This window comes from Schistocerca serialis, chromosome 3 (genome assembly GCF_023864345.2).
Source record: "Schistocerca serialis cubense isolate TAMUIC-IGC-003099 chromosome 3, iqSchSeri2.2, whole genome shotgun sequence".
NCBI lineage: Eukaryota > Metazoa > Arthropoda > Insecta > Orthoptera > Acrididae > Schistocerca > Schistocerca serialis.
The window spans coordinates 786,815,759-786,839,569 of NC_064640.1; the positions used below are offsets into that span (position 1 = coordinate 786,815,759).

Sequence of the window (23,811 nt, forward strand, 5' to 3'; positions counted from 1 at the left end):
TCTGCCCTAATATGTATGTCCGCGCTCTTCTAGCCGAAGGGCAAGTTGCGGAATTTGGGTAGGGTGATTAATGAGACCTTACACGACATTTCATGAAACGCAGGGGTCGTATCCCCCCATTCGAACATCACGTGAGAGATCGCCAACCGGCTTCGACACCTAATTACTAGACTGAGATGGAACCATTTTTCTTTATTATCCAGTCATCTCTACACTGCCCTGTTTTATCCAGCCACTTTACAAAAGGAACTCGCAGAGAGGCAAAGAATACCACGGGAAGGCAACAAACGCAGGTCCCATATGCTAGTGATAGTGACAATAACTACGAGAGCGCGAACTGCATCCCGCTGAAAACGGTACAGCGCGCATAAAAGCAGAATGGGAATGGTGCAGACTGCACGATGACTGCCTCCTCCGCCCCCGCAGGCGGTTCGCCGTCGTGTGCTTCCGCGCATGCGCAAAGACCTCGGGCGCGCCCTTCAATTCGCACGCCGTGCTCATCTCCGCTCTAATATCAAGTGCTCGCTATGCGCCCCAGACAAACAGCCCACGCATATACAAGAGCCAAAGGACGCCCTGACAAGCGAGAAGGAAACGAGATAGAGCGAGAGGGGAGAGAGAGAGAAAGAGAAAGAGAGAGAGAGAGAGAGAGAGAGAGAGAGAGAGGATGTAACTGGTGGAGAATGTGCCGGTGGAAGTGGAAAGGGTAGAGGGGAAGGGCCGCCGTGCAGCAAATGTGTACTAAACTGTACGGTAAGTCTACGTTTATCTGTATAAAGACGATCATCAGATTTCGTAGCTAAACAAATGCACACAACTCATCGGCAGTTTCGTTGGTTAGTCTCCAATGACATACATGTGTTATGGTTTTAACACACATAACATAGTTTAGTCTCTCCATCGTTTCGACGATGGTATCTCCGAGGCGCAAAGCCGCAATCTAGTTTACAATGTGAAAGATAGGCTGCACATTATTGGTGTTGATCATTCACGCAACATACGAGGGAATTTCAAAAAGTAAGCTGCGTATTCTTTTGGCAGGCCAATTAACTTTTACTGAATTCAGCTTTACCCTTCAAAGAGACGCGGTTACATAACAGTATACCGTTGGAATGTTCCTTCAGTCATCCAATTCATCGACGACAGAAATCGCCTCCTTCATCAACGAGCCATTCGAGGACCGATGTGTGAACGTCTGCATCGTTGCAAAAATCAGCGATCGCTGCGAATCAGTTCCTAGATTGCCTAGACATTGTCTGTTGTCGATGGCCTTCCTCCCAGATCAGCATCCCCTAAGCCTGTGCGCCCTTGGCCAAAATCTTGGCACCACAGTAATACACTTGGACGCGACATTGCATTTGATCCATTTCCGTGAGAATTTCACGGCGAACCTGTGTGCAAATCAGACGTTTGGCACACAAGAACCTTTTCCCGTGTTCAAGTTCGGATTACGTTTCCATCCCACACTGTGACGTACCCGTTATCTGCACCGCAGCAAACCTGTCTCTGCAGGAAACCGGGAACATGTACTTTCTTCTGGCAATGCGCCACTCTTGTTGCACCGTACTGTTAGCGTGGAACTTATTTTCTGGAGTCCCCTCGTACATGATCGATTTCGGAATACACATTCCATTCTGAGAGGTATTTGGGAAACAATCGCATCTTTGAAGATACAATGAAATACGTCCATGCATGGACACGTGAGAACCACCGGTGTCCAGCCAGACTGATTTTACCTACTTGCTAAAGCGGAATGGCACGATACTGGTGGTTGTCGTCCGCGTAACGACCTGTTTCACTGAATCACAAACCATTTGACTGGTTTCCCAGACACATCCGATGATGCAACGTGTATTCCGACATCTATCAGATATGTAGTACGCATAACGAACATCAATAAGTTGCATGCAGCACATTTATTTCCTTGATCACTTAATTTCACCCACACTTTGGTTCTAGGCGCTACGGACCATGTGCGTCCGCTGCGTGGTACCTGATACTTCTTAACAGTCGACATTAATTTCGTTGAGAGCTGCACTGCTGCAGTATTCTTAAGTATCCCGCACTTGGCGAGTGCTAAGGCAGAGATGTCGCCACATCTGACGAACTAAAGAACGGTTTGTTTCAGGACTCGTCGACTCGAGGTCGTTAGAGTCGGATCAGTAGCTCGGATGTAACGAGGATACAGGAAGTATACGGCCGCGTTCCTGAGACAGTGATCAGTCCAGAGTTCACATCAGACAATGTACGGGAAATCACAGAAAGCCTATGTCTGGACTGCCGATCGTTGATTTAAATTCTATTAGTGCAGCATACAAGACCACTGCCGTAACTACTGCGTGGCCTCCATCGGCGCGTCAAAGTGAGTTTCTTGGGGATAGTGAACGAAGTTTCTGTGCTATTTATGCTACGTCGCACTACAAGATGATGACGACGACGACGACGACGGCGAGGCGACGGCGGCGGCGGCGACGACGACGACGACGATGACGGCGACGACGGCGACGACGATGACGGCGGCGACGACGACGACGACGACGACGACGGCGACGACGTAAATCTTGTAGTGGTTTACATTTAGATAATTTTACTGCGAATCCTATTTCAGATAGTACAAGTGAATGTGAGCCTGAGAAAACAGCGTTACCAGAGCGTTCGTGCATATATAAGAAAATCATTTGTTTTAGTAGTTCCGCGGCACCGATATGTAGTATCGATTCATGTCAACACGACACAGTGATAACTCTTAATGGAACAAAGACCATCATCGCAGGGAGATATCAAATACATTATGAAAACTCACACCTTGCACGGTTGCTCAAATGGCTCTGAGCACTATGGGACTCAACTGCTTAGGTCATTAGTCCCCTAGAACTTAGAACTAGTTAAACCTAACTAACCTAACGACATCACACACATCCATGCCCGAGGCAGGATTCGAACCTGCGACCGTAGCGGTCTCGCGGTTCCGGACTGCAGCGCCCAGAACCGCACGGCCACTTCGGCCGGCTGCACGGTTGCATTCCAGGTAACAAATAAGCCTGCTCCCATTAAAAGTGTTTTAAAATATCCTGTAAGGTAATTTATTAACTTTATAAATTTTTCGTTGTCTTGAGTGGATAGTTGGGAGTTGCCGTCAACAACGGTCTTAATCACGGTAAGTATTAGAGTAGAATGCTACCGTTGAAGTATAAATTTACATAGTGTGTGTTGTATCTCGCGTGATGCTGTTCTTAGTTCCCTGAAAACTCGTCACTACGTCATACTGATTTAAGTCGATATTTAATGTTGGCGTTGCGGAAGTGTCAAAAACTATTTTATGAATGTTGTACTTACAGGGTGACAATTATTGAACTATGTGAAATAAAATCGTCATAACTTCTGAACGGTTTGTGTTAGGACGTCCAAACTGCACGGCTGGCCGTGGGGCATGATGGGAATTAGTATACGTATGCTGGTTTGGTTTAGCGACGAAGCCCACTTTCATTTTGATGGATTCGCCAATAAGCAAGATTGGCGGATTTCGGGGACTGAGAATCCGCATTTCCCAATCGAGAAGTCTCTTCACCCTCAACGGGTAGCTGCGAGGTGTGCAATGTCCAGTCACGGAATAATCGGTGCGATATTAGTTTGATGGTACGGTGACTAACGAGCTGTACTTGAAGGTTTTGGATGATGATTTCATCCCCATCATCCAAAGTGACCCTGATTCCCACAAGATGTGGTCTGTGCAAGACGGAGCTCGACCCCATCGAAGCAGGGGAGTGTTTGATGTCCTGCAGGAGCACTTTGGGGACCGTATTCTGGCCTGGGGTACCCACAGGCCACTGACATGGGCCTCGATTGGGCGCCATATTCTCCGGATATGAAGAAATGCGACTCCTTTTTGTGGGGCTGTGTTAAAGACAAAGTGTACAGCAATAATCCCAAAACCATTGCTGAGCTGAAAACAGCCATTCAGGAGGTCATCGACAGCATTGACGTTCCGACACTTCAGCGGGTCTTGCAGAATTTCGCTTTTCGTCTGCGCCACATCGTCGCCAATGATGGCAGACATATCGAACATGTCGTAACCTAAATCCAAATATCTGTAGTGACGTTTAAATGACCAATAAAGCTTATGCAGGCCGTAGTTTGTAACTAATTTACCTTCTTTTCATATAGTTCAATAATTGTCACCCTGTATCTGTAGTGAATCAGATTCCAAAACAGCGCACTTTCCGCCAACTGCTACGAGCATCTGCTAATACTGTGTTCACAGGTTAGCACCAATTTTTGTCTTTTTCCCAAGTACAATCCACACCATATGACTCATTATTAATTCTTTCTGCCATATAGTCTGTAAGTTACTCAGCAGAATTAGAAAACGATTTACCCGTTTTTCCAAAGTCCTTCGCTCGCTGAATTTCAGTCATTCATATTATCTACTTTCTGGTGAACTGGCTTTTAATAACAGCGAAAAAAGATGTATTTAATGTTTTCGCATCAATCACGTAACATTCTCGTTTCCAGCTGCTAGAAATAATTATTTTTATTAATACAATTTCTTCCGCTGAAGTACCGAACATTCTATAGTCGGCAGTTTCGCTAAAGCCCTGCAGGGCTTATGGGGAACGCAAAGTTTCCGGGGAACATACATCGGAGCCCTACTTGTACACAAAATCTAGCATCAAGTGCAACATTCGTCTCCACAAACGAAACAGATTGTATTTGATTGTGCCAGAGTGTTTTTGGAAACGCAATGGAGATTGGAAATGTGGAAAGGCTCTGATGATTTCTTTCGTTGTCTTCGTGATTCACCAGAGACATTTTATCCTCACTGCATCCAGAGATTATTGCTTACATCCTTCCTTCAAGCGATGGCGTAATTAATATGATCTTGTATTTACGACTATAAGTGAAGCTGCAAAACGCGTATAGATAGTTCACTGAAACCACTGTTCAAATTTCATGCTGTTGTTGTTCACTAAAATAATGAAACGGAAATGAACGAAAAGGGCCTACTTGCCCTTCTACTTAATTTTTTAGGTGTCTAACGGTAATCCGTCTTGTACCAATCACAAGGCTCACGACAATAGTTCAGCGAGCTCTTAAAGCCGCCACAGTATTAAGTCGACTGAAAAGTGCCAGTAGCTGCGGATGAACTGCATCATTCCTTGCAGTTATGTTTCTGTTATCATATAAACTGAAAATAAAAATGAAATCTCTTTACAGGTAACAAAAATCTTGTTGAAAGGTGATACTGAACACAGATCTTTGCCCGTAGAGAAGCCGACTGCTTTGCGTCGGGCCGTGTGGCGACAATATGATACAGAGCAACATGTGCAATGCAAAGTTTATAGTTCAAGTCCAGGCCCCTCACACAATTTTAATGTCATTTTAACGTACAAATTGCAAATGAGAAAGTTTCAGCCCGTTTCGCGTGCATGTAAACTCATAGACACGTGACTGTTTTGACTCCGTGCGATTTTTTAGTACTATTGCAAGAAGTATTTACAACAGTTTGTGATCGAATTATAAACTAACAGTATAACTACAAATCTTTTTTTGCTGATCTCTGCATATTTCCAAATAGGTTAAAAAGCTGAGCGTCAGCAGCACGTGGTCTTGTGATCACAGTATCTGACTTGCGATCACATGGCCCTGGGCTCGACGCTCGGCAATGGATGTGTGTGTTATCAGCATCATCGATGCGCAAGTCGCCGAAGTGGTGCCAAATAATGGAGCCTTACACCATTCGGCCGATCCACCGAGAAGGGGACTCCCAGCCAAATATTATATACGTACATTTTTTACAGAGCTGAGCAACAAGCACAGCGATGGAAACAATCAACGCATTGCATCGGCTGGCACGTGACGGGAGAGAACTAGCTACAGTGTAACGGGGAACTTCCAGTTCATTGTCGTTCTTCGCAGTCTCGTGAATACTGACACACTGACGTTCGACGAGCACAGGGTTTACGTACGTGTAGTGAACCTGTTACAGACGGCTCGATACCGCTTTTCGTGAACTTACGCCGCTCGAAGTCAAATAGACAGGATGTTCGAATATTTCTCCAAACCTAAAAAGACGAGTGAGATTGTTCTGAAATTTGTCGGCACGTACGTTCATATTTATAAGGCTGTGCTAAATGTGGTATGTACTCTCTGTAGCGCAGATTTCAACTACACGTAGACGGGTGCAAGAAAGACGTGTCACACTAACACGTTCTCGGTCCTAATACCATCATGCAGACGTAGGCCTCAATGTAGGTGTTATTTTTCCTGTACTGAACAATACACGCTTGAAAACCTTTTACACATACGCATGACACGAAGTCACTGTAGGTAATAGGAATAGATAACATTGTTGATGTTGAGACAAAAACTGTTAATGTTGCACTCAACAATATAGTTAATCCAAACTATGCCTGTTCACATACCCAGGACCAATCGGTTTTTCCAAGGGTTTATTATTATTAGAAACGGAGGGAGGTGGGGTGTAATGTCGACCACTATTTAAAGCCAAGGACGGAAGAATACATTGTAATGGACAGGGAGCAGATCCAATCACTACTGCGAAGAAATGCTAATATTTCCGATTGCACGTGTTTCTCCTGTTTGGTATTTTACAGATATTATTAAGTCTCAAAACCTGTCTTTCTTTCACAAGACAATCGCCATAATAGTATATTTCTTTTGAAAGTGTCTAATTCAGTTCCGATTTTGTCTCCAAACCTTTATGGTATTGGATTAAAACCTGTGGCACACTGAGTGAATACGATCAGGACTGTAAGTGAACAATATCATTCAGTATCCAACAGCGTGCCCTGGCTGGCATATCTATGTACATACTCCCTGGAGGCAACGTAATTTGTGATAGGCAGACGTATGCAGAGGCTGTACAACCAGCTTTCGGAGCTGTGTTTGCCATCGGTAAAGATGATACTCTGCAGTTCTTGACACTGAAATCCCAAAGCTCGAATTACGCATGTCTTAAATAAACAGCTACAAATATAGCGGTTGTATGAAGAGAACAAATGTTTAAGCTAATTACAGAGTAATGGTAGGAAAATACAACTGGTGTGATTTTCGTTAGCAACATTTTAAGTTCCCGTATAATTTTTGCATGCTTAAGATGAAACTAGTGAATTATGCAGATCGATTCAAGAAAGAACATTTACACATAGAAAGTAACTTCTAGCCAACTTCCCTGTGAAAACATTGTGATGCTCGCAGCTTTTAAGCAGACAGGCTCATTAAAGGAAATCATCGATTACTGCAAACGAGAAGTAGCATCAGATGAATCAATTTCCAAGCTCGTTTTCAGGTAACGTCTGCGTAAAAATATTTAATAGAGGAGTTCCCATACCACATGTGTCTGTACTTCAAATTAAGACTGCACGAAGGTTGACGTATATACAGCAGAAATCATACGGAAAAAAAGAAACAAGCAACCTGAAATTTCGAGATTTTATGGTTCCCAGACATTATTTCGAAGAAGAGTAGGCCGTTAGTAATTGCTCTGAATGGTATTGGTGCAGCTATGATGGCACTGATCTGAAGTGTTAGCCGTTACTCATGTCCGACCTCAAACTTTGCTGCATGCTCATTGCATCGTACTACTCAACGTAAGTAGTATTGTGTGTTCACGAGTCACTGACTATGTTCAGTGGCACCAGCGTTGGAGATGTTAAAGGAACCAGGCAAAATAAAGCCTGTATCTTGCTAGTATAACCATTGAAAAAGAAGGGTAACGTTGTAGCGAAAATTCTATAAAAACTTAATTTTTTGAGAACACTGAAAGTTCATAACAGTCTTTGATTTATTGCACGTCACATGCGGCTCAGGTAGGTTGAAACAGATTCTGCGATTGTGCAAATTTATAATGACGTTTTATTTCACCACGATGGCTAGCTTATTAAATATAGGAACACAGTTGTACGTGCAAGGCACAACATATCATTACTGTAGTTCGCCATTCTGCATAGTTTTTGTTTGGAAATATCTAGATTCGTGAGATGAGGCATATCAGCTTGGCGTTTAATTCCACCTGAGAGCATCCCTTGACACTAAGATCCGCATTTGTGACGGATGAGTAATATAACAAACTGCTCGAAGGGTGCTGCGACGAACGCTCTTTCTTGGTTGTTATACCATACTAGCGTACAGAAAAGCATCGACAAAAGTAGCTGCGAGGGAAAAACGACCGTTAGAGTGTATAAGCTGGACGTATACGTTTGTTTGTATGGGTAATGTGAAAGGTGTCATATGTAGATCAAAATTTGTCATCGGCGGCACATCAGTCCTTAGACGCAAAGAGAAGCAAGCTACGAACAGAAAAAAAAGGTTCATGTCGAAGCGGTCATTTAATTTGCTACATATTCATTATATTGCAGTTTTCTTCCTAAAGCGCTATCTGACTCCGAATATTTCACTGCTTCAAATGTTGTCCAGACTACTCACAGCCTTTACATTAAAGTCTTAGAAAGAATTTCACCTGTCACTGATTATGATGAGATGGGTTAAGACCTGATACTAACCGAAAGATTTGATACTGGCATTTAAAATCGCGAAGTTTACTGTTAGTTTGAAGCATCAGCGCTACAGCTTTAACGTGGTCGGTAATGACAAGGTTTACTTTCCGACTTCTAGCAAAGGAAGGTGATAAGTAGATAGAGTGAGTACATAATTCACGACTGATCTGCTGTGTAAATATGGGTATATGAAAAAAAAAGAAAGAGATGAAGTAGGTACTTACCTTCAGTGAAGCCATGTCAGATACGGAGCGATGAGTCTGAATAGTTTCAAGTTGATCCAAGCACCAGTCCAGTTCTTCCATTGTCTCGATAGCCAGTTTCATGTAAGCGTCATCTGTGGACATGGAAACACGCCATTAGAACAACAGTAACCCGTTCCGACGATGCTATATGCAGCTGTTTGGTTAATGAAAAACACATACACAATGTAGGATTATACTCTATGTTACAACTGCTAGTTATAGAATGACACTACTTTGTTTACGTTCACTGACAGGCAGAAATAACGCCGAGCTCTGCAGGTCGTAACAGGTTGCACTTTCGCCTTGTGACGTATACAGCTCCGCTCTCAAGGTGCGTGGAAGTGGCTTCTGCTTCCAGATTCAGGTTAAAACCGGCAGAAAGCAGGCTTATAGCATGAAAAAATTGGGAGCAGCCGGCTATGTGGCTCGCTGTAGCTCTTACTTGTCGGTCAAATGTTCTGGCTGTGTTTTATAGCAATGTCAAAGCGAGCCTGCTCTCAATAGCGTCGATGAGACTGTGGACATGCAGCAGTGGACCTACTCTTTTCCTTTAGTGTCTACTTGCGCCGTGAGGCACCTGCAAGGAACAGCATTATCCAGTTTCTACGCTATTGGGTCGACTGACGGTGAGGAACAGATCTTCTGATTATGAAAATCCGTTAGTTTCTAGAATTATTTTCTCAATTCAAATTTTGTTAAAAAAGAGGAGCCTGGCGCTGCAGTCATGGACTGTGCGGCTGGTCCCGGCGGAGGTTCGAGTCCTCCCTCGGGCATGGGTGTGTGTGTGTGTGTGTGTGTGTGTGTGTGTGTGTGTGTGTGTGTGTGTTTGTATTTAGGATAATTTAGGTTAAGTACTGTGTAAGCTTAGGGACTGATGACCTTAGCAGTTAAGTCCCATAAGATTTCACACACATTTGAACATTTTTTGAGGAGATTGGGATTTCTTTATTGTTTAATATTACTAAGAAATTACGCAAGAAATATGGAAGAAGCGCCCGTGGCAGTGGCTACGGAACTCTTCCGAAAATCATCAGGAACAATTCGCAAATACAAGAAAAATTACCATGTAGACAGACAGATTATGGGTTCTACATACGCGCAAGAGGAAAAAACAGCTTTCCTCCACGTGTGTTTGAGAGCTGCGTGGCATGGAGTACACAGCGTTGTGGATGTAGAAGAAATCAATGATCAATCATTTCTTCTACACCAACCGGTCAGTAAGACTATACTGCATACGTGACTTTTTATCGTTGGACGAATTGTTCCAGAGGTCTCCAAAGATTTTCAGTCGGGTGCAAATCCGGGGACTTCGCGGAACACTCAAGATGTGTGACTTGAACGTTCCCCAGTCGTGAAGCCGCTGTTTTCGCTCAGCTTATTGTCATCTAGAAAGTCAGGACCGGAAATATCAAGATCACCACAAGCTGCCTGGTATACGCCAAAATTTGGGTGTCCAGTAGCTCGATAAGGCCATTCTGATTCATGGTACCAGCCACCTCAGCTAAAAGACCGATTTCAATGCAATTACAGCATTCATACGACATTGCATCACCTTCTCCAGCTTGCGTCTCTTGCGTGCAGTACGCAACCCTGCCACATGTCTACCTGACGTCGATAGTGAGTTCCACGGGACGCAACGTCCACGAAGACATAAATGTGATCCGTTTGAATATATAGCGCTTTTCTAGTTTTCCACGGTCCACTGAGTCTCTCTTTTCGCTCATTTTGGACAATGTCGTAGAGGGGTGGAGGAGGGGAGGGAGAAGGAGAGAGAGAGAGAGAGAGAGAGAGAGAGAGAGAGAACTCTGCTCCAAGTATTCATGTGATGTAATTTCTCCCGGAGTCTTCACTAGGACGGGTCGTGGGGAGCGGGCGGTGGGGGGTTGGGGAAGTTGAGGGGGATAGTGCTGAGAACACTGATGACGTCCTGCATCAATATTCCTAATTCGTAGGGAAGGAGTTAATAGTTTTTGAGCTGTGACACGCACCTGGGGTTCCTGATCCACCATGCTCATCTCTCGGGCTTCATTTAGATAAGAGCTTCTGATGCAGTACTTTAACACGCCCCCCTTCCCCCGCTATCAGTTCCCCGTAAAACGATTTTTCGAAATAGGTTCCGATTGTTCATGTAAACTGTCCAATAGCGACTGTACAAATGCGGTTTTCGCTGCCGAATTTCTGTTTCCACAATCGATTTATCGCGTTTAAGTTGCGGTAGGGTTGTCAGGTTACTACTTGCTTTTAGAATGTTGGTTATTATGGACGAGAGCGTTTTTTTGTAGAGTGTAGGGAAAGAGAAAACATTAGAGCAGAAAGTTATTCATTTCCTTTACATAATTTAGGATAATCACATTTTTCTTTATTATACGAAAGAGATACATAGGTGCTGATATGGTTTCCAAACTGATAAAATCGAAATGCGTCGCAACAATCCTATGTCTCCCGTAGCTAACTAATTTGTTAATCGTTATACACACCCTCTTTTTTAGTACCAAGCCGCTGGTACTCTATAAATAGCTAGTGACAATACGTACGCTAGTTCTGTCCCAGGATTAGGAATGTGTCTTACGTAATTCGGAAGTTTTCTGGCCATTACAAGTGACCAAAACGTTAGAGTGCAATAAGGTTCCACCGATGATCACTTCGTGCTGTGTTTTTTCACAACTCGAGTGATCTAGAAGGGTGTAACAAAACTACGAATTGGTGTGGTAAGGAATTTAAACGTGTCGTCTTGAAAAGTCTCTTCCCCTTCCATGTCTTTACGAATTCACTAACATCCATAAGGAAATATTATTCTTCCTTTGTTAAACTGCAAATATATGGATATGGATATTCTTATCATATGGACGAGCCGGGAACACATGATTTAAAGACGTCATTCGTGTAAAACAACTGACGCCAGGGAAACTGATATTTCATTGCGCTGGCATAATCGACTGAGATTCAATATAGCGGATATCGATTTTCAAATTCGATTATCGTCTTCCGCAAGGTGGGCTACATGCAAACGTAGAATTAGACGGATGGGTATGCCAGTGGAAGCAGACCAAATGTTAAGTACGCGTGAGACAGATTCGTAGAATCTACCATTTATGAGGGGAAAGTGAAACATTGTAGGCCTGGCATAGAGATGGCGTCGATGGATGAACTATTTTTTTCTATTATGTTGTACATGTTGCATTATAACACAAGCAAAGCGTTAATTTGGCAGGCGATATAGTTTTGTTTATACGGCTTTTTAAAATGATCGTGTTACATGTGATTCGTTCAAAAAGAATAAAGCGGAATACAGCGTCATCACAAATAATTTGGTGTGGACACTTTACCGGCATCAGAAATGCATCTAAAAGTTAGTCAGGGGTCATGGGCCTGCCCCTCCATTTTCAACATTTAAGAAATGTGCAGCTGAACTGAAACGTGATCCTACCACTCTTGATATTAGCGCCTATTAAGGATGCTCCTAGCCCGAAACAGCAGATAACATCAAGAAAGTGCAGTATCTCGTATGAGATGATTGGCAATTAGTGGTTTGTGAAATACCTGGCGCCGTAAGCATACCGGTAGAAAGGATATGGCACATTTTACAAGAAGAATTAATTGCAACGACTACGTGCCACATTTGTTCAATACTAGTAAAATGTTTCCCCTACATGTTTCGGTCAATTTAATGAGACTCTAACTATTGTTGTACACCATTTCGCTACTATGGATGAAAAACAGATCCAACTTTTCACGCCAGAAACGAAACAGCAGTCAACACCGTTGGAACAAGCAGGTGTTCTTGCGTTAAAAACGGCGAAGCCGGGTACATTTGTTTTGCGAATGTTTAATTACGCATACAAAATTTTTTTTTTCCTGATTGCATCCAAAGGGTAAAGCAACATGTGTAGAGGATTACGAAAGTCAGCTGTTGTAATTGGATGAAAAACAATTGAGTTACCCACGAAGCTATTTTGGCAGCGGGTATAACTTATGGATATGATATAGGAATTCCTGGCAATTCACAAGATTTGGTGTCCACGTAACTTCACACCAAACGAAATCTGTGTCCTTAAGAAGTTTTGAGTCCAATGAAGAGATTATGGAGATTACGCACAATTTCCAGAATCGCACTTGACGAGTGGACTATTCCCACTGAAAACACGTGGAACGTATTGACTTCAAGGGGATCTAAGTCTTAAAATAAGTATATTTATGATCTATGCACAACGTCTTTAAACGCCAGACAGAAAGCTTGTCCCCTAAAATTGACTCTCCACTCAAGCACACGTCTCCATGCGTTGCAATCCGTTGGACCCTCGTATCACGGTAGATACAGACCTCTCAAGTCTGTATTAGCTTCGACACACCCCCTCATACTGTTTTTTCGATAAACTTACGATCGTATTCAGTTCGATTGAAAGGGTTAATGTTGAGATACATAGAGCAGTAACATAAATGTTTTATCTTGTGTCTTAGGCCACAAGTTGGTTATTTTTCAGGGATGTTTTTGTGTGTTTTGACATCAGAAATATTGTTAGAAACTATATCTAACTAAACGTGCTGTAGTAGGTGAAGTATTTACTGTTTCAAAAGATGGAAGTGTAGTAAGTTTGTGTTTAGCTTCGCATCGACAGCCAGGCTATCTGACACGGAGCACAAACTCGTATTCGACAAGGTACTATCCCGTACTCGGCTTTCGCCTTAATCGATTTAGGGAAAACATGGGAAACCTAAATCTGAATGGTTGGACGGGGGTTTGTATCAGCTCGTCGTCTCTTGTAGTCATCTGATTACGGGAGTCCAAGTTAGATATCGAGAAAGAAAACAGGACAGACCGCCACCTCTCAGTAGAGAAAGAAATATAATGGGTTAAAAATACGTGCATCTTGACACTAATTTTGTATAAAATTCAGTGTCACAAGCGTTGTACCGTGTACATTATTCTAAGCACTGAAATGCACGAACGTTTGCGGACAACAGCTGAGAAAGAGAGTAACTCTAAATTTGCATTCTGACACATTCGTGACTGCCAATGTTTTCACGAATACACAGACAGGGCGGTTACGGTTTCTTAAAACAAACTCGATAATTATGCACTTATCCCGCGAGGTTATTCAATATCTTTGAATACCAAATTAAATAAGGAAACAACACGTACGTAAATTTATCATCATCACGCCCAGCGCCCGCCAAACGGCAATGCGAGGTATTACACATACTTTGGACATACGGCTAAGAACTCTATTCTTGTGTGATAAAAGCTTGCCCTCTATTTATCGTCTACGCACCTTAGAGAGCCGAATTAACTTGCCCGACTGTAATCGAAACTTACAGAGGTAAATGGCATGTCGATAATAATAAAGTGGTTTATCTAACGTCCTAAGCCAACAACGAGCATGATCTGCAAAGGTATTAAATGAGAACGAGACAGCGACCACTGTGAAGTCAGTACTAAGCCACTCACCTGTAATTGCTGCGCAAAATACAGGAAAAGTCTACCCCAAGACAAGTAGCAGCGGTGTGTAGCGTATTGTTCGCTGAGGACTTGAGGGGACAACTGCGCGGACACGCAGAAAGCTTGCTGCTCTGGTAGGCAGCTTCACTTCCCAGAGAGCTAAAGGCGGCTCGGCTTACCCGCTGCGTCATGCGCCGCCCCCAGTTCTGTTCCACGGATTTAACCTCGCTTCTGATTTGCACCCATTGTCTGAAGTGTCTGCAGTGATCGCAATATAATCACCTCCAATTGTTCGTTATTAAAAGGTGTATTCCAGTTGCGTGATGCTGTTATAACACATTAAATCACTCGATTATTCTGGTGAAGTCTGCCTCATTGTATTGGTTCAAATGGCTCTGAGTACTATGGGACTCAACATCTGTGGTCATCAGTTCCCTAGAACTTAGAACTACTTAAACCTAACTAACCTAAGGACATCACACACATCCATGCCCGAGGCAGGATTCGAACCTGCGACCGTAGCAGTCGCGCGGTTCCGGTCCTCATTGTATTGTTTTCCATTTATGCTTAAAGCTACAAATCAGCATTGAAATTTTTTTGTGTCATTAACGACTCCTGCCAATCTAGTGTGTCCCGAAATACTGAACCACGATTAGAAGAAGTATATTTCGTAATATGCATGCGCAATTGATGCCAAACAGTACTCAAATATTTTATTTAGATGATGTGCTTTCATAAATACCAACGGTTTTCTCGCGAACATAGCAAGAGAGACAAGCTATGGGACTGTGAACAACTCTTTGCCTTACGTAGTGAAATACACACATCAACAAAAGTTTTGCATCAATCCGACATGTGGCGCACGTGTGTTGCTACTGTAACTGTTCCTGTACCGATCGAAAGGTAACATCTGTGGAACAGCAGAGTGGGCGTCCATTATACCGCGAAGGACAATCGCGACCAATGAACGGGAGAATATCAACTCATTACGTGCAGAAGACTTGCCAGCGAGGGAAGTTCCTCGGCGTGTGCACAGGCGTCAAAGTGATGTGGTGCGGACATGGAATCGGTTCCGATTGACAGGCAGTAGCCGGCCGTTGTGGCCGAGTGGTTCTAGGCGCTCCAGTCCGGAACCGCGCTGCTGCTATGGTCGCAGGTTCGAATTGTGCCTCGGGCATGGATGTGTGTGATGTCTTTAGGTTAGTTAGGTTTAAGTAGTTCTAAGTCTAGGAGACTGATGATCTCAGATGTTAAGTACCATAGTGCTCAGAACCATTTGGACCATTTTTGACAGGCAGTGTTGACAAATTACACCGCACGGTCGTCCACGTTCGACAGGTGCACAGGATGATCGACATCTAAGAATCCTGAGTCAAAGGAACCGTGGACTGAGTGTTCCAGAACTGAATTCGGCGTTCGATGAAGCTATAGTGCGTCACGTATCGCATCAGACTGCTACGAGACAATTGCACGATGCGAATATCCATTCCTGACGACCATGGCGAGAACCTCGTCGTGCTCTAAAATATCATGGTATCCGTTACAGGTGGGTAAGAAATCTTGCAGAATGGATGCCCGAGAATTGGGTTCGGGTGTCGGTTACGGACGAAACTCGGATCTGTTTGTATCCTGAAAATAGCAAACAACGGGCCTGGATTGTAGCCAGGGAATATAGAACGCCGCCAGCGCTGTGTCCCACATGTGAAAGAAGGTGGTGGTGGAGAGATGTGTTGGGGACCACCGTACCTCTCGTATTTGCTGAGGGCAATCTCGCTACTTTACGGTACAGACAGTAGATTCTGGACCAATAGTGGGTCAGTAGTGCCAAAAATTTGGTGACACGTTCATGTTGATGGATGATAACTCTCCTGTACTCTTTTAACACGTGCTTCAGCGCGCTAGACTCGCCAAAATGGAGTGGCCTTCCTACTCCCCAGACATCGAACATGTACTTAATCGACTGAAACGAGCTGTTTTTGGACGTCGACAACGATCACACACTCTGGGCAACTTACGTACAATCTGGTCTAGGGCTGGCTTGATGATTTCATCGATAGTATCCCACGACCGATTGAGGCCTGCATCCGAACAAGGGGAAATTCGACCACGTATAGACGTTGCTCAGGAGTTCTCTGAACCCCCCTCCCTCCCCCCCTCCCCCCATGGGAAACTGATGATTTTGTCGTTATACAATTTTTCTTCATTCGGTGATCTGGAAACATTGCAAATGAATGTATACGCATGCCTCAGGGCCAAATTTTGTTGTGGTTACCATGACTTTCGAAATAAAGGCGTGATGCAAAACTTTTGTTGATGTGTGTAAGCAAATAGTAATTTTGAGAAATGTCGTTATTGATGTAAACATTATTTTTTTTCTGCGTTTAGTTAAGTTGACTTAAATCGCAGCTTTTACTGCTAATGGCCCGTCCACCCCATATTTTCTTATAACCCCCACAATACAGTGACAGAAGAATACCGAAAAATGGCTGTTCTAGTCTTGATAGGAGCCGCCACTCGTCATCACAGGTAAACTGAGAAAGAAACAAAATGTTTTTTCTTGACAACTCCTCCTCCAAAGATGAATTTTTGTTTCCGAACTGGTTGCATACATGTAGTGTAAAAGAGTGCTGCCGCTAATTTATTTTCACTGTTTTATTCACTCCTCTATAAAAGTGCCCCTGTGTACTAGTTCCGCATAGTCATAATACGAAGTAAAAATCATCTACAGAACCTCATTTAACCTATCTACTTACCTACCTAAATTAAGAACTCGGCGTTTGTAATTTGGATCAGTAACTGCTACTCGGAAACTCGCCCACTTGTGCTAAACAGTAAAAGGGACGTGGGATAAGAATTGTTTTCCGTTGTTCCGTAGTGCACGATTTTTTAATGTTGTATGGCTCTTTCCACCATATAGGCCTCAACTGGGTCACCAACAATTTGAAACCTGGAGCCTCGATTCAGATTTATATCAAGTTCTCCTCTCTCTGTCTACACAGGATGAACATTAATAAAACTGACTAACTGCAAGGACGGATTCCGGACTGGAAATGGAGCGGAAAAAGGTTGTATGAATATGTGTCCGGAAATGCTTCGTTGCCAGGTAGATAGCGCTGACAAATGACAGTTCCTCTGACCACATGCCGTGTGCACATTGTGTGTTACAGGCTGTGTGATTGACGCAGCGTACTGTAAGCAGCCGAATGGTCCGGTATTCATGTCGGGAACAAGCCGAGATGGTGTTTGTGTACGGCCAAGCAGATGGAAACGGTCGAGAGGCAGCACGGCTGTACCAGAACAAGTACCGTCACAGATTCTAACCACGTCCTTTTTGGGCGTTTTTGTGATCACGGGTTCTTTCAGACACACGAACGTGAAGGAAAGCGGCAGACAGTGCGTATACCAGATTTGGAGCACCAGTTTTTATAGGCTATTGAGACGAACCCTAGTACAAGCTCCCGGCAAGTGGCCCACCAACATGGTGTGAGCCGAAGTACGAATAAGTGTATCGTGCATGACAACCACTGCTATCCCTATCACCTGCAATCCCACGGAGGCCACTTTTGTGACGTGGATGCGATACAGCTGTGTACGGTGTTCCGGGAGTATTTGTTGTCGTGGGACACACACAGCTTCCATTCTGGACATATATTAATAGGACCTTTTTTCCTCCATTTCCAGTCAGCAATCCGCCCCAGTAGTTTGTCGGTTTTACTAACGTTCACCCTGTATATTAGATTTGAAACAAGCGAATGTCATTAAACATTCTGACTCCCGGCATGTTCTCTTGTCACTGGTCGCAATCCGCCTCAGCGTAATTTTTTTACGTTGTACGTATGCCACTGCTCGTGTTTACTTGGCACAGTTGTCCCATATACTGTACATGTAAGCCATTATTATGGATACAATAAGTATGAAAACTTGTAAAAAAACTGACCTTTTTTCTCACAGAAGAAGAGGAGAGGAAAAAAGAATAGCGGGTGCGCTGGTGGAAAAGAGAGCAGAGAAGGGGATGGATGAGTGAAGGACGAGGACTAACGAAGGTTGAGGCCACGGGAGTTACAGGAGCGTAGGATATATTGCAGGGAGAGATCCCAGCTGCACAATTTAGAAAAAAGCCTTGTGGCCGAAAGCTCAGCATGGATGGCTGTCTTTCTGTGTCTGTCTATTATCATCTCTATATGGTGAGTAGCAATCTTTCCTTTTATAATATTGCCGTTATTCCATTCTAGATTTTCCATTGTCTGAATATTTTATAGCAATGAATAAATTAAATCGGCAACTTAAGAAAATATTTATTCCCCCACCACTGGTTTGGATCCGTTTCTGGCTGAACTTCAGACGACGTGTACAGAAAAGTTACAAATGAAAATGAGCCAGAGATGACGCTCGACTAGTACTGGAAATCAATAAATATTTTATTTAATGACCCGCTGCAGAATTTCGTAGGTAGAACTGAAAAGAAGCAAATACACTTCGTGTACGGCGTAAGAGCGAGGCAAATTTTGTCAGTTCTTTTGTCTAGCGTCTGTAGTGTTACAGATCATCGTAGCTCCCTCCATGTGGCCTCCGGTTGCAGACTGTGAGGCGATACAGGTATCGATTTCATGGTAGAGGGGCACATTTTTTCCTCGTGTATGTGCGCTCTAGGCGGCTGCTAGGACAAGTAGGTTCTCTACGCAGAATGGGAAGACTACGTTTGTTATACACTCCTGGAAATGGAAAAAAGAACACATTGACACCGGTGTGTCAGACCTACCATACTTGCTCCGGACACTGCGAGAGGGCTGTACAAGCAATGATCACACGCACGGCACAGCGGACACACCAGGAACCGCGGTGTTGGCCGTCGAATGGCGCTAGCTGCGCAGCATTTGTGCACCGCCGCCGTCAGTGTCAGCCAGTTTGCCGTGGCATACGGAGCTCCATCGCAGTCTTTAACACTGGTAGCATGCCGCGACAGCGTGGACGTGAACCGTATGTGCAGTTGACGGACTTGGAGCGAGAGCGTATAGTGGGCATGCGGGAGGCCGGGTGGACGTACCGCCGAATTGCTCAACACGTGGGGCGTGAGGTCTCCACAGTACATCGATGTTGTCGCCAGTGGTCGGCGGAAGGTGCACGTGCCCGTCGACCTGGGACCGGACCGCAGCGACGCACGGATGCACGCCAAGACCGTAGGATCCTACGCAGTGCCGTAGGGGACCGCACCGCCACTTCCCAGCAAATTAGGGACACTGTTGCTCCTGGGGTATCGGGGAGGACCATTCGCAACCGTCTCCATGAAGCTGGGCTACGGTCCCGCACACCGTTAGGCCGTCTTCCGCTCACGCCCCAACATCGTGCAGCCCGCCTCCAGTGGTGTCGCGACAGGCGTGAATGGAGGGACGAATGGAGACGTGTCGTCTTCAGCGATGAGAGTCGCTTCTGCCTTGGTGCCAATGATGGTCGTATGCGTGTTTGGCGCCGTGCAGGTGAGCGCCACAATCAGGACTGCATACGACCGAGGCACACAGGGCCAACACCCGGCATCATGGTGTGGGGAGCGATCTCCTACACTGGCCGTACACCACTGGTGATCGTCGAGGGGACACTGAATAGTGCACGGTACATCCAAACCGTCATCGAACCCATCGTTCTACCATTCCTAGACCGGCAAGGGAACTTGCTGTTCCAACAGGACAATGCACGTCCGCATGTATCCCGTGCCACCCAACGTGCTCTAGAAGGTGTAAGTCAACTACCCTGGCCAGCAAGATCTCCGGATCTGTCCCCCATTGAGCATGTTTGGGACTGGATGAAGCGTCGTCTCACGCGGTCTGCACGTCCAGCACGAACGCTGGTCCAACTGAGGCGCCAGGTGGAAATGGCATGGCAAGCCGTTCCACAGGACTACATCCAGCATCTCTACGATCGTCTCCATGGGAGAATAGCAGCCTGCATTGCTGCGAAAGGTGGATATACACTGTACTAGTGCCGACATTGTGCATGCTCTGTTGCCTGTGTCTATGTGCCTGTGGTTCTGTCAGTGTGATCATGTGATGTATCTGACCCCAGGAATGTGTCAATAAAGTTTCCCCTTCCTGGGACAATGAATTCACGGTGTTCTTATTTCAATTTCCAGGAGTGTATATAACACGCTGAAATTTAAGAAAATTAGAATTGGAGAACAAGTGTAGCAATAGTTTGGCGAATCTAAGTTTTGTGAGACGCTGAGTATATTCGACACTTGCTTTAATAGTACTTCTAGCAATAAAACTCTGTGAGTATTAGAGTAATCAACAACTGCAAGAAGTGAAGTAAGTACAAGGCTGTATCCGGTACCCACTGTGGCAATAGTTGTAACGTATGGGCCCGCATCTCGTGGTCGTGCGGTAGCGTTCTCGCTTCCCACGCCCGGGTTCGCGGGTTCGATTCCCGGCGGGGTCATGGATTTTCGCTGCCTCGTGATGGCTGGGTGTTGTGTGCTGTCCTTAGGTTAGTTAGGTTTAAGTAGTTCTAAGTTCTAGGGGACTGATGATCATAGATGTTAAGTCCCATAGTGCTCAGAGCCATTTTGTAACGTATGGAAGGACAAAAAGCTCCAGCCTTAGCGGCGCTTAGTTGCAGACAGCATCAGGGAAATCTCGGAGAATGTAACGCACTAATTTCCTGAACGTATTATGGTAATAGGGGGTAATTTCAACTTAGCAGCTATCGACTCGGAAGCTCACGTAATTAGAATACGAGCGAGGCACTCGGATTCGTGAGTGTTTGTGCTGAGCGTCTAACTTTAAGATTACCCTGAGCAGTTAGAGCGTTGAATCGTGACGGTCAAGTCTTAGATCTCCAGGTGCCAAACACTTAAGAACTTCTTGATTAAATTAACGTACAGGAGGAAATCAGTGACCTTGCGGCTGATACAGCGTCAATGATTGAAGGTGTTAAAAATACAGGTTTATATATAGCAAGTTCTACAAGAAACTGATTGATGCTGAGTGCGAATGTTATTTACAGGCATCCATCTCCCAGCAGTAAATGCGGTATTTCAGTGAATAAAATTCAAGAGAAGCGTACAATACCTTTTACACATGTGTGGGTCTAGTAAATTTGCGAGACATGGTAACATAAGCTTGTTTGTGGATGACGCTGTTGTGTACAGGGAAGTCACGATGCCAGAAAATGGAACCGAGGTGCAGGAAGATTCGCAGAAGACCGATTCTTGGTGCTGGGACGGCAGTTGATTCTTAGAATAAACAAATGTTACATACTGCGCATAATTTTGTAGAAGGAGCGGCTATTGTTCGATTGTGCGGTTGACGATCAATAAAACAAAACAGTAGCAACCGTAAAACATCTAGGTGTAAGCGTCTGGAGCGACCATAATGTTACGACCACATGAAACACATAACAATAGTTGTGGAAAATGCAGATTCTAGACACAGATTTAACGGAGTGTCCTAAAGAAATGTAATTCACTGAGGGACGAGGTAGCAGTAAAACACTCAATCCATCGCTTTTTGAGTAACGCTTGACATGATTCTGGGATCCTTATCAGATAGAACTCAGGGAAGAAAAAAAAAGATAGATAGATAGAGAGAGAGAGAGAGAGAGAGAGACAATGAATCCAAAGAAGCCTACGTCCATCATGCGAAATGATCGTGGCGATATAGTCAGAAATTCGAGCTCGAAACGAAAGGAAGGCAGTTATAGAGTTGCACTAAGTAATCTCCGTCATATATGGGAAGGTGGTTTGCGGAGGACAGAGGTAAATATCTACAACGAAAAGGCAGCTCGAGGTTTTAGGACCGTGACTAATTCTTTTACAAGCACAAACAACAACACGATAATCCGATTTAGAGCCAGGATTTGTGAATTAAATATTTTGGATAATCTTTTGGATGGGATGGGGGCGGGGGAGAAGGAAGAGGAGGAGATCGTTTACTTATTTCAGTACCGCTGTGCACTGAATATCACGCTTTATTTCTGTGAGACATAATGAGTTCACCTGAAAACATTTAGCTTCGTCTCTGTGAAATGACGTGTGGTGTTCAGCTTTTGCCAAAATACCATCATGTACCTTTGTAACGTTTTTACGAATTTTGCACCTTCTTAACAACCAGATCGTAGGCTGTACTCGCCTAATAAGACACACAGAGGTTTTCAATATGGTAATAGTACACGTTGGGTTTTCCAAGGATTTGTAACGTCTGTCTACTTGCAGCATTATTGTGCATTGAACCGAGGACCTAGAAACGACGGAGAGGCTTCGCCCCGCCGTAGCCCTCAGTGGTTCACAACCCCACAACAGGCCATAGCAGTCCACCAACCCCACCGTCGCCCCACACCGAACCCAGGGTTACTGTGCGGTTCGGCCCCCAGTGGACCCCCCGGGAACGTCTCATACTAGACGAGTGTAACCCCAAATGTTTGCGTGGTAGTGTAATTATGGTGTACGCGTACGTGGAGACAGTGTTCGCGCAGCTGTCCGCAACTCGTGGTCGTGCGGTAGCGTTCTCGCTTCCCACGCCCGAGTTCCCGGGTTCGATTCCCGGCGGGGTCAGGGATTTTCTCTGCCTCGTGATGACTGGGTGTTGTGTGACGTCTTTAGGTTAGTTAGGTTTAAGTAGTTCTAAGTTCTAGGGGACTGATGACCATAGATGTTAAGTCCCATAGTGCTCAGAGCCATTTTTTTTTTTTTGTTCGCGCAGCAATCGCCGACATAGTGTAACTGGGGCGGGATAAGGGGAACCAGCCCGCATTCGCCGAGGCAGATGGGAAACCTCTTTGAAAAACCATCCACAGGCTGGCCGGCACACCGGACCTCGGCGCTAATCCGCCGGGCTTCTCACTCGGGAAGCATCGCGTTAAACCGCGCTGCTAGCCGGGCGGGTGCTACACCATTATTGTATCCAATAAGTTTTAGTGACGTTGTTCTGGTATGTTCCACAGGCTGATACCAGAGACGATTCATAAATTTAGACAACACTGTCTATGGAGTGCAGCTATATAGTGCTATATTTAGGATAAAATCAACAGTCGAGATAATATTTATTTATTTACCGGCTTCGGCTTATGTTAAAGCCATCCTCACAACTGACACAGTGTACTATCGTGGTATCAAGAGAAAATTGAGGAACTGCCAGCACCAGCCATAGAGGGCCAGAAATTCTGAGGATGGCTTTAACGTAACCCGTAAACTGTAAATAAACAGATATTATTGCGATCTCGACCGTTGGTTTTAACCTAAACCAGAGAAGATTTACAGCTGATCAAGTCAGTGAAAACAAAAATTTCGTTAATATTACGGGCATTACAAGGTCAAGAACAAAATGTTTCACCCTGGCAGTGATACTGGCTTTTTATTATTTTAGGTAAATAATTCACTTATCTCCAGAATGAAACTTTCACTCTGCAGCAGAGTGAGCGCTGATATGGAACTTACTGGAAAATTAAAACTGTGCACTAGACCGAGACTCGAACTGGGGACCTTCGCCTTTCTCGAACAAATGCCCTACCGGTAGAGCACTTGTACGCGTAAGGCAAAGGTCCCGAGTTCGAGTCTCTGTCCGGCACACTGTTTTAATTTGCCAGGATGTTTCAGTTCACTTATTATTCCGTGCGCGACTGCTAC

The 23,811-nt window shown here is 44.6% G+C and overlaps 1 protein-coding gene across 2 annotated transcripts in view; it reads right to left on the reverse strand.

The window, feature by feature from the left end:
* The window catches only part of LOC126470633 (cAMP-specific 3',5'-cyclic phosphodiesterase-like), a 929,897-nt gene that overhangs the window by 265,108 nt on the left and 640,978 nt on the right, over nucleotides 1–23,811 (reverse strand). For both annotated transcript variants that reach the window (XM_050098609.1, XM_050098610.1), the window contains one exon: nucleotides 8,741–8,853. In XM_050098609.1, coding sequence (XP_049954566.1) covers nucleotides 8,741–8,853 — 113 coding nt within the window. The remainder of the gene's footprint in view (nucleotides 1–8,740; nucleotides 8,854–23,811) is intronic.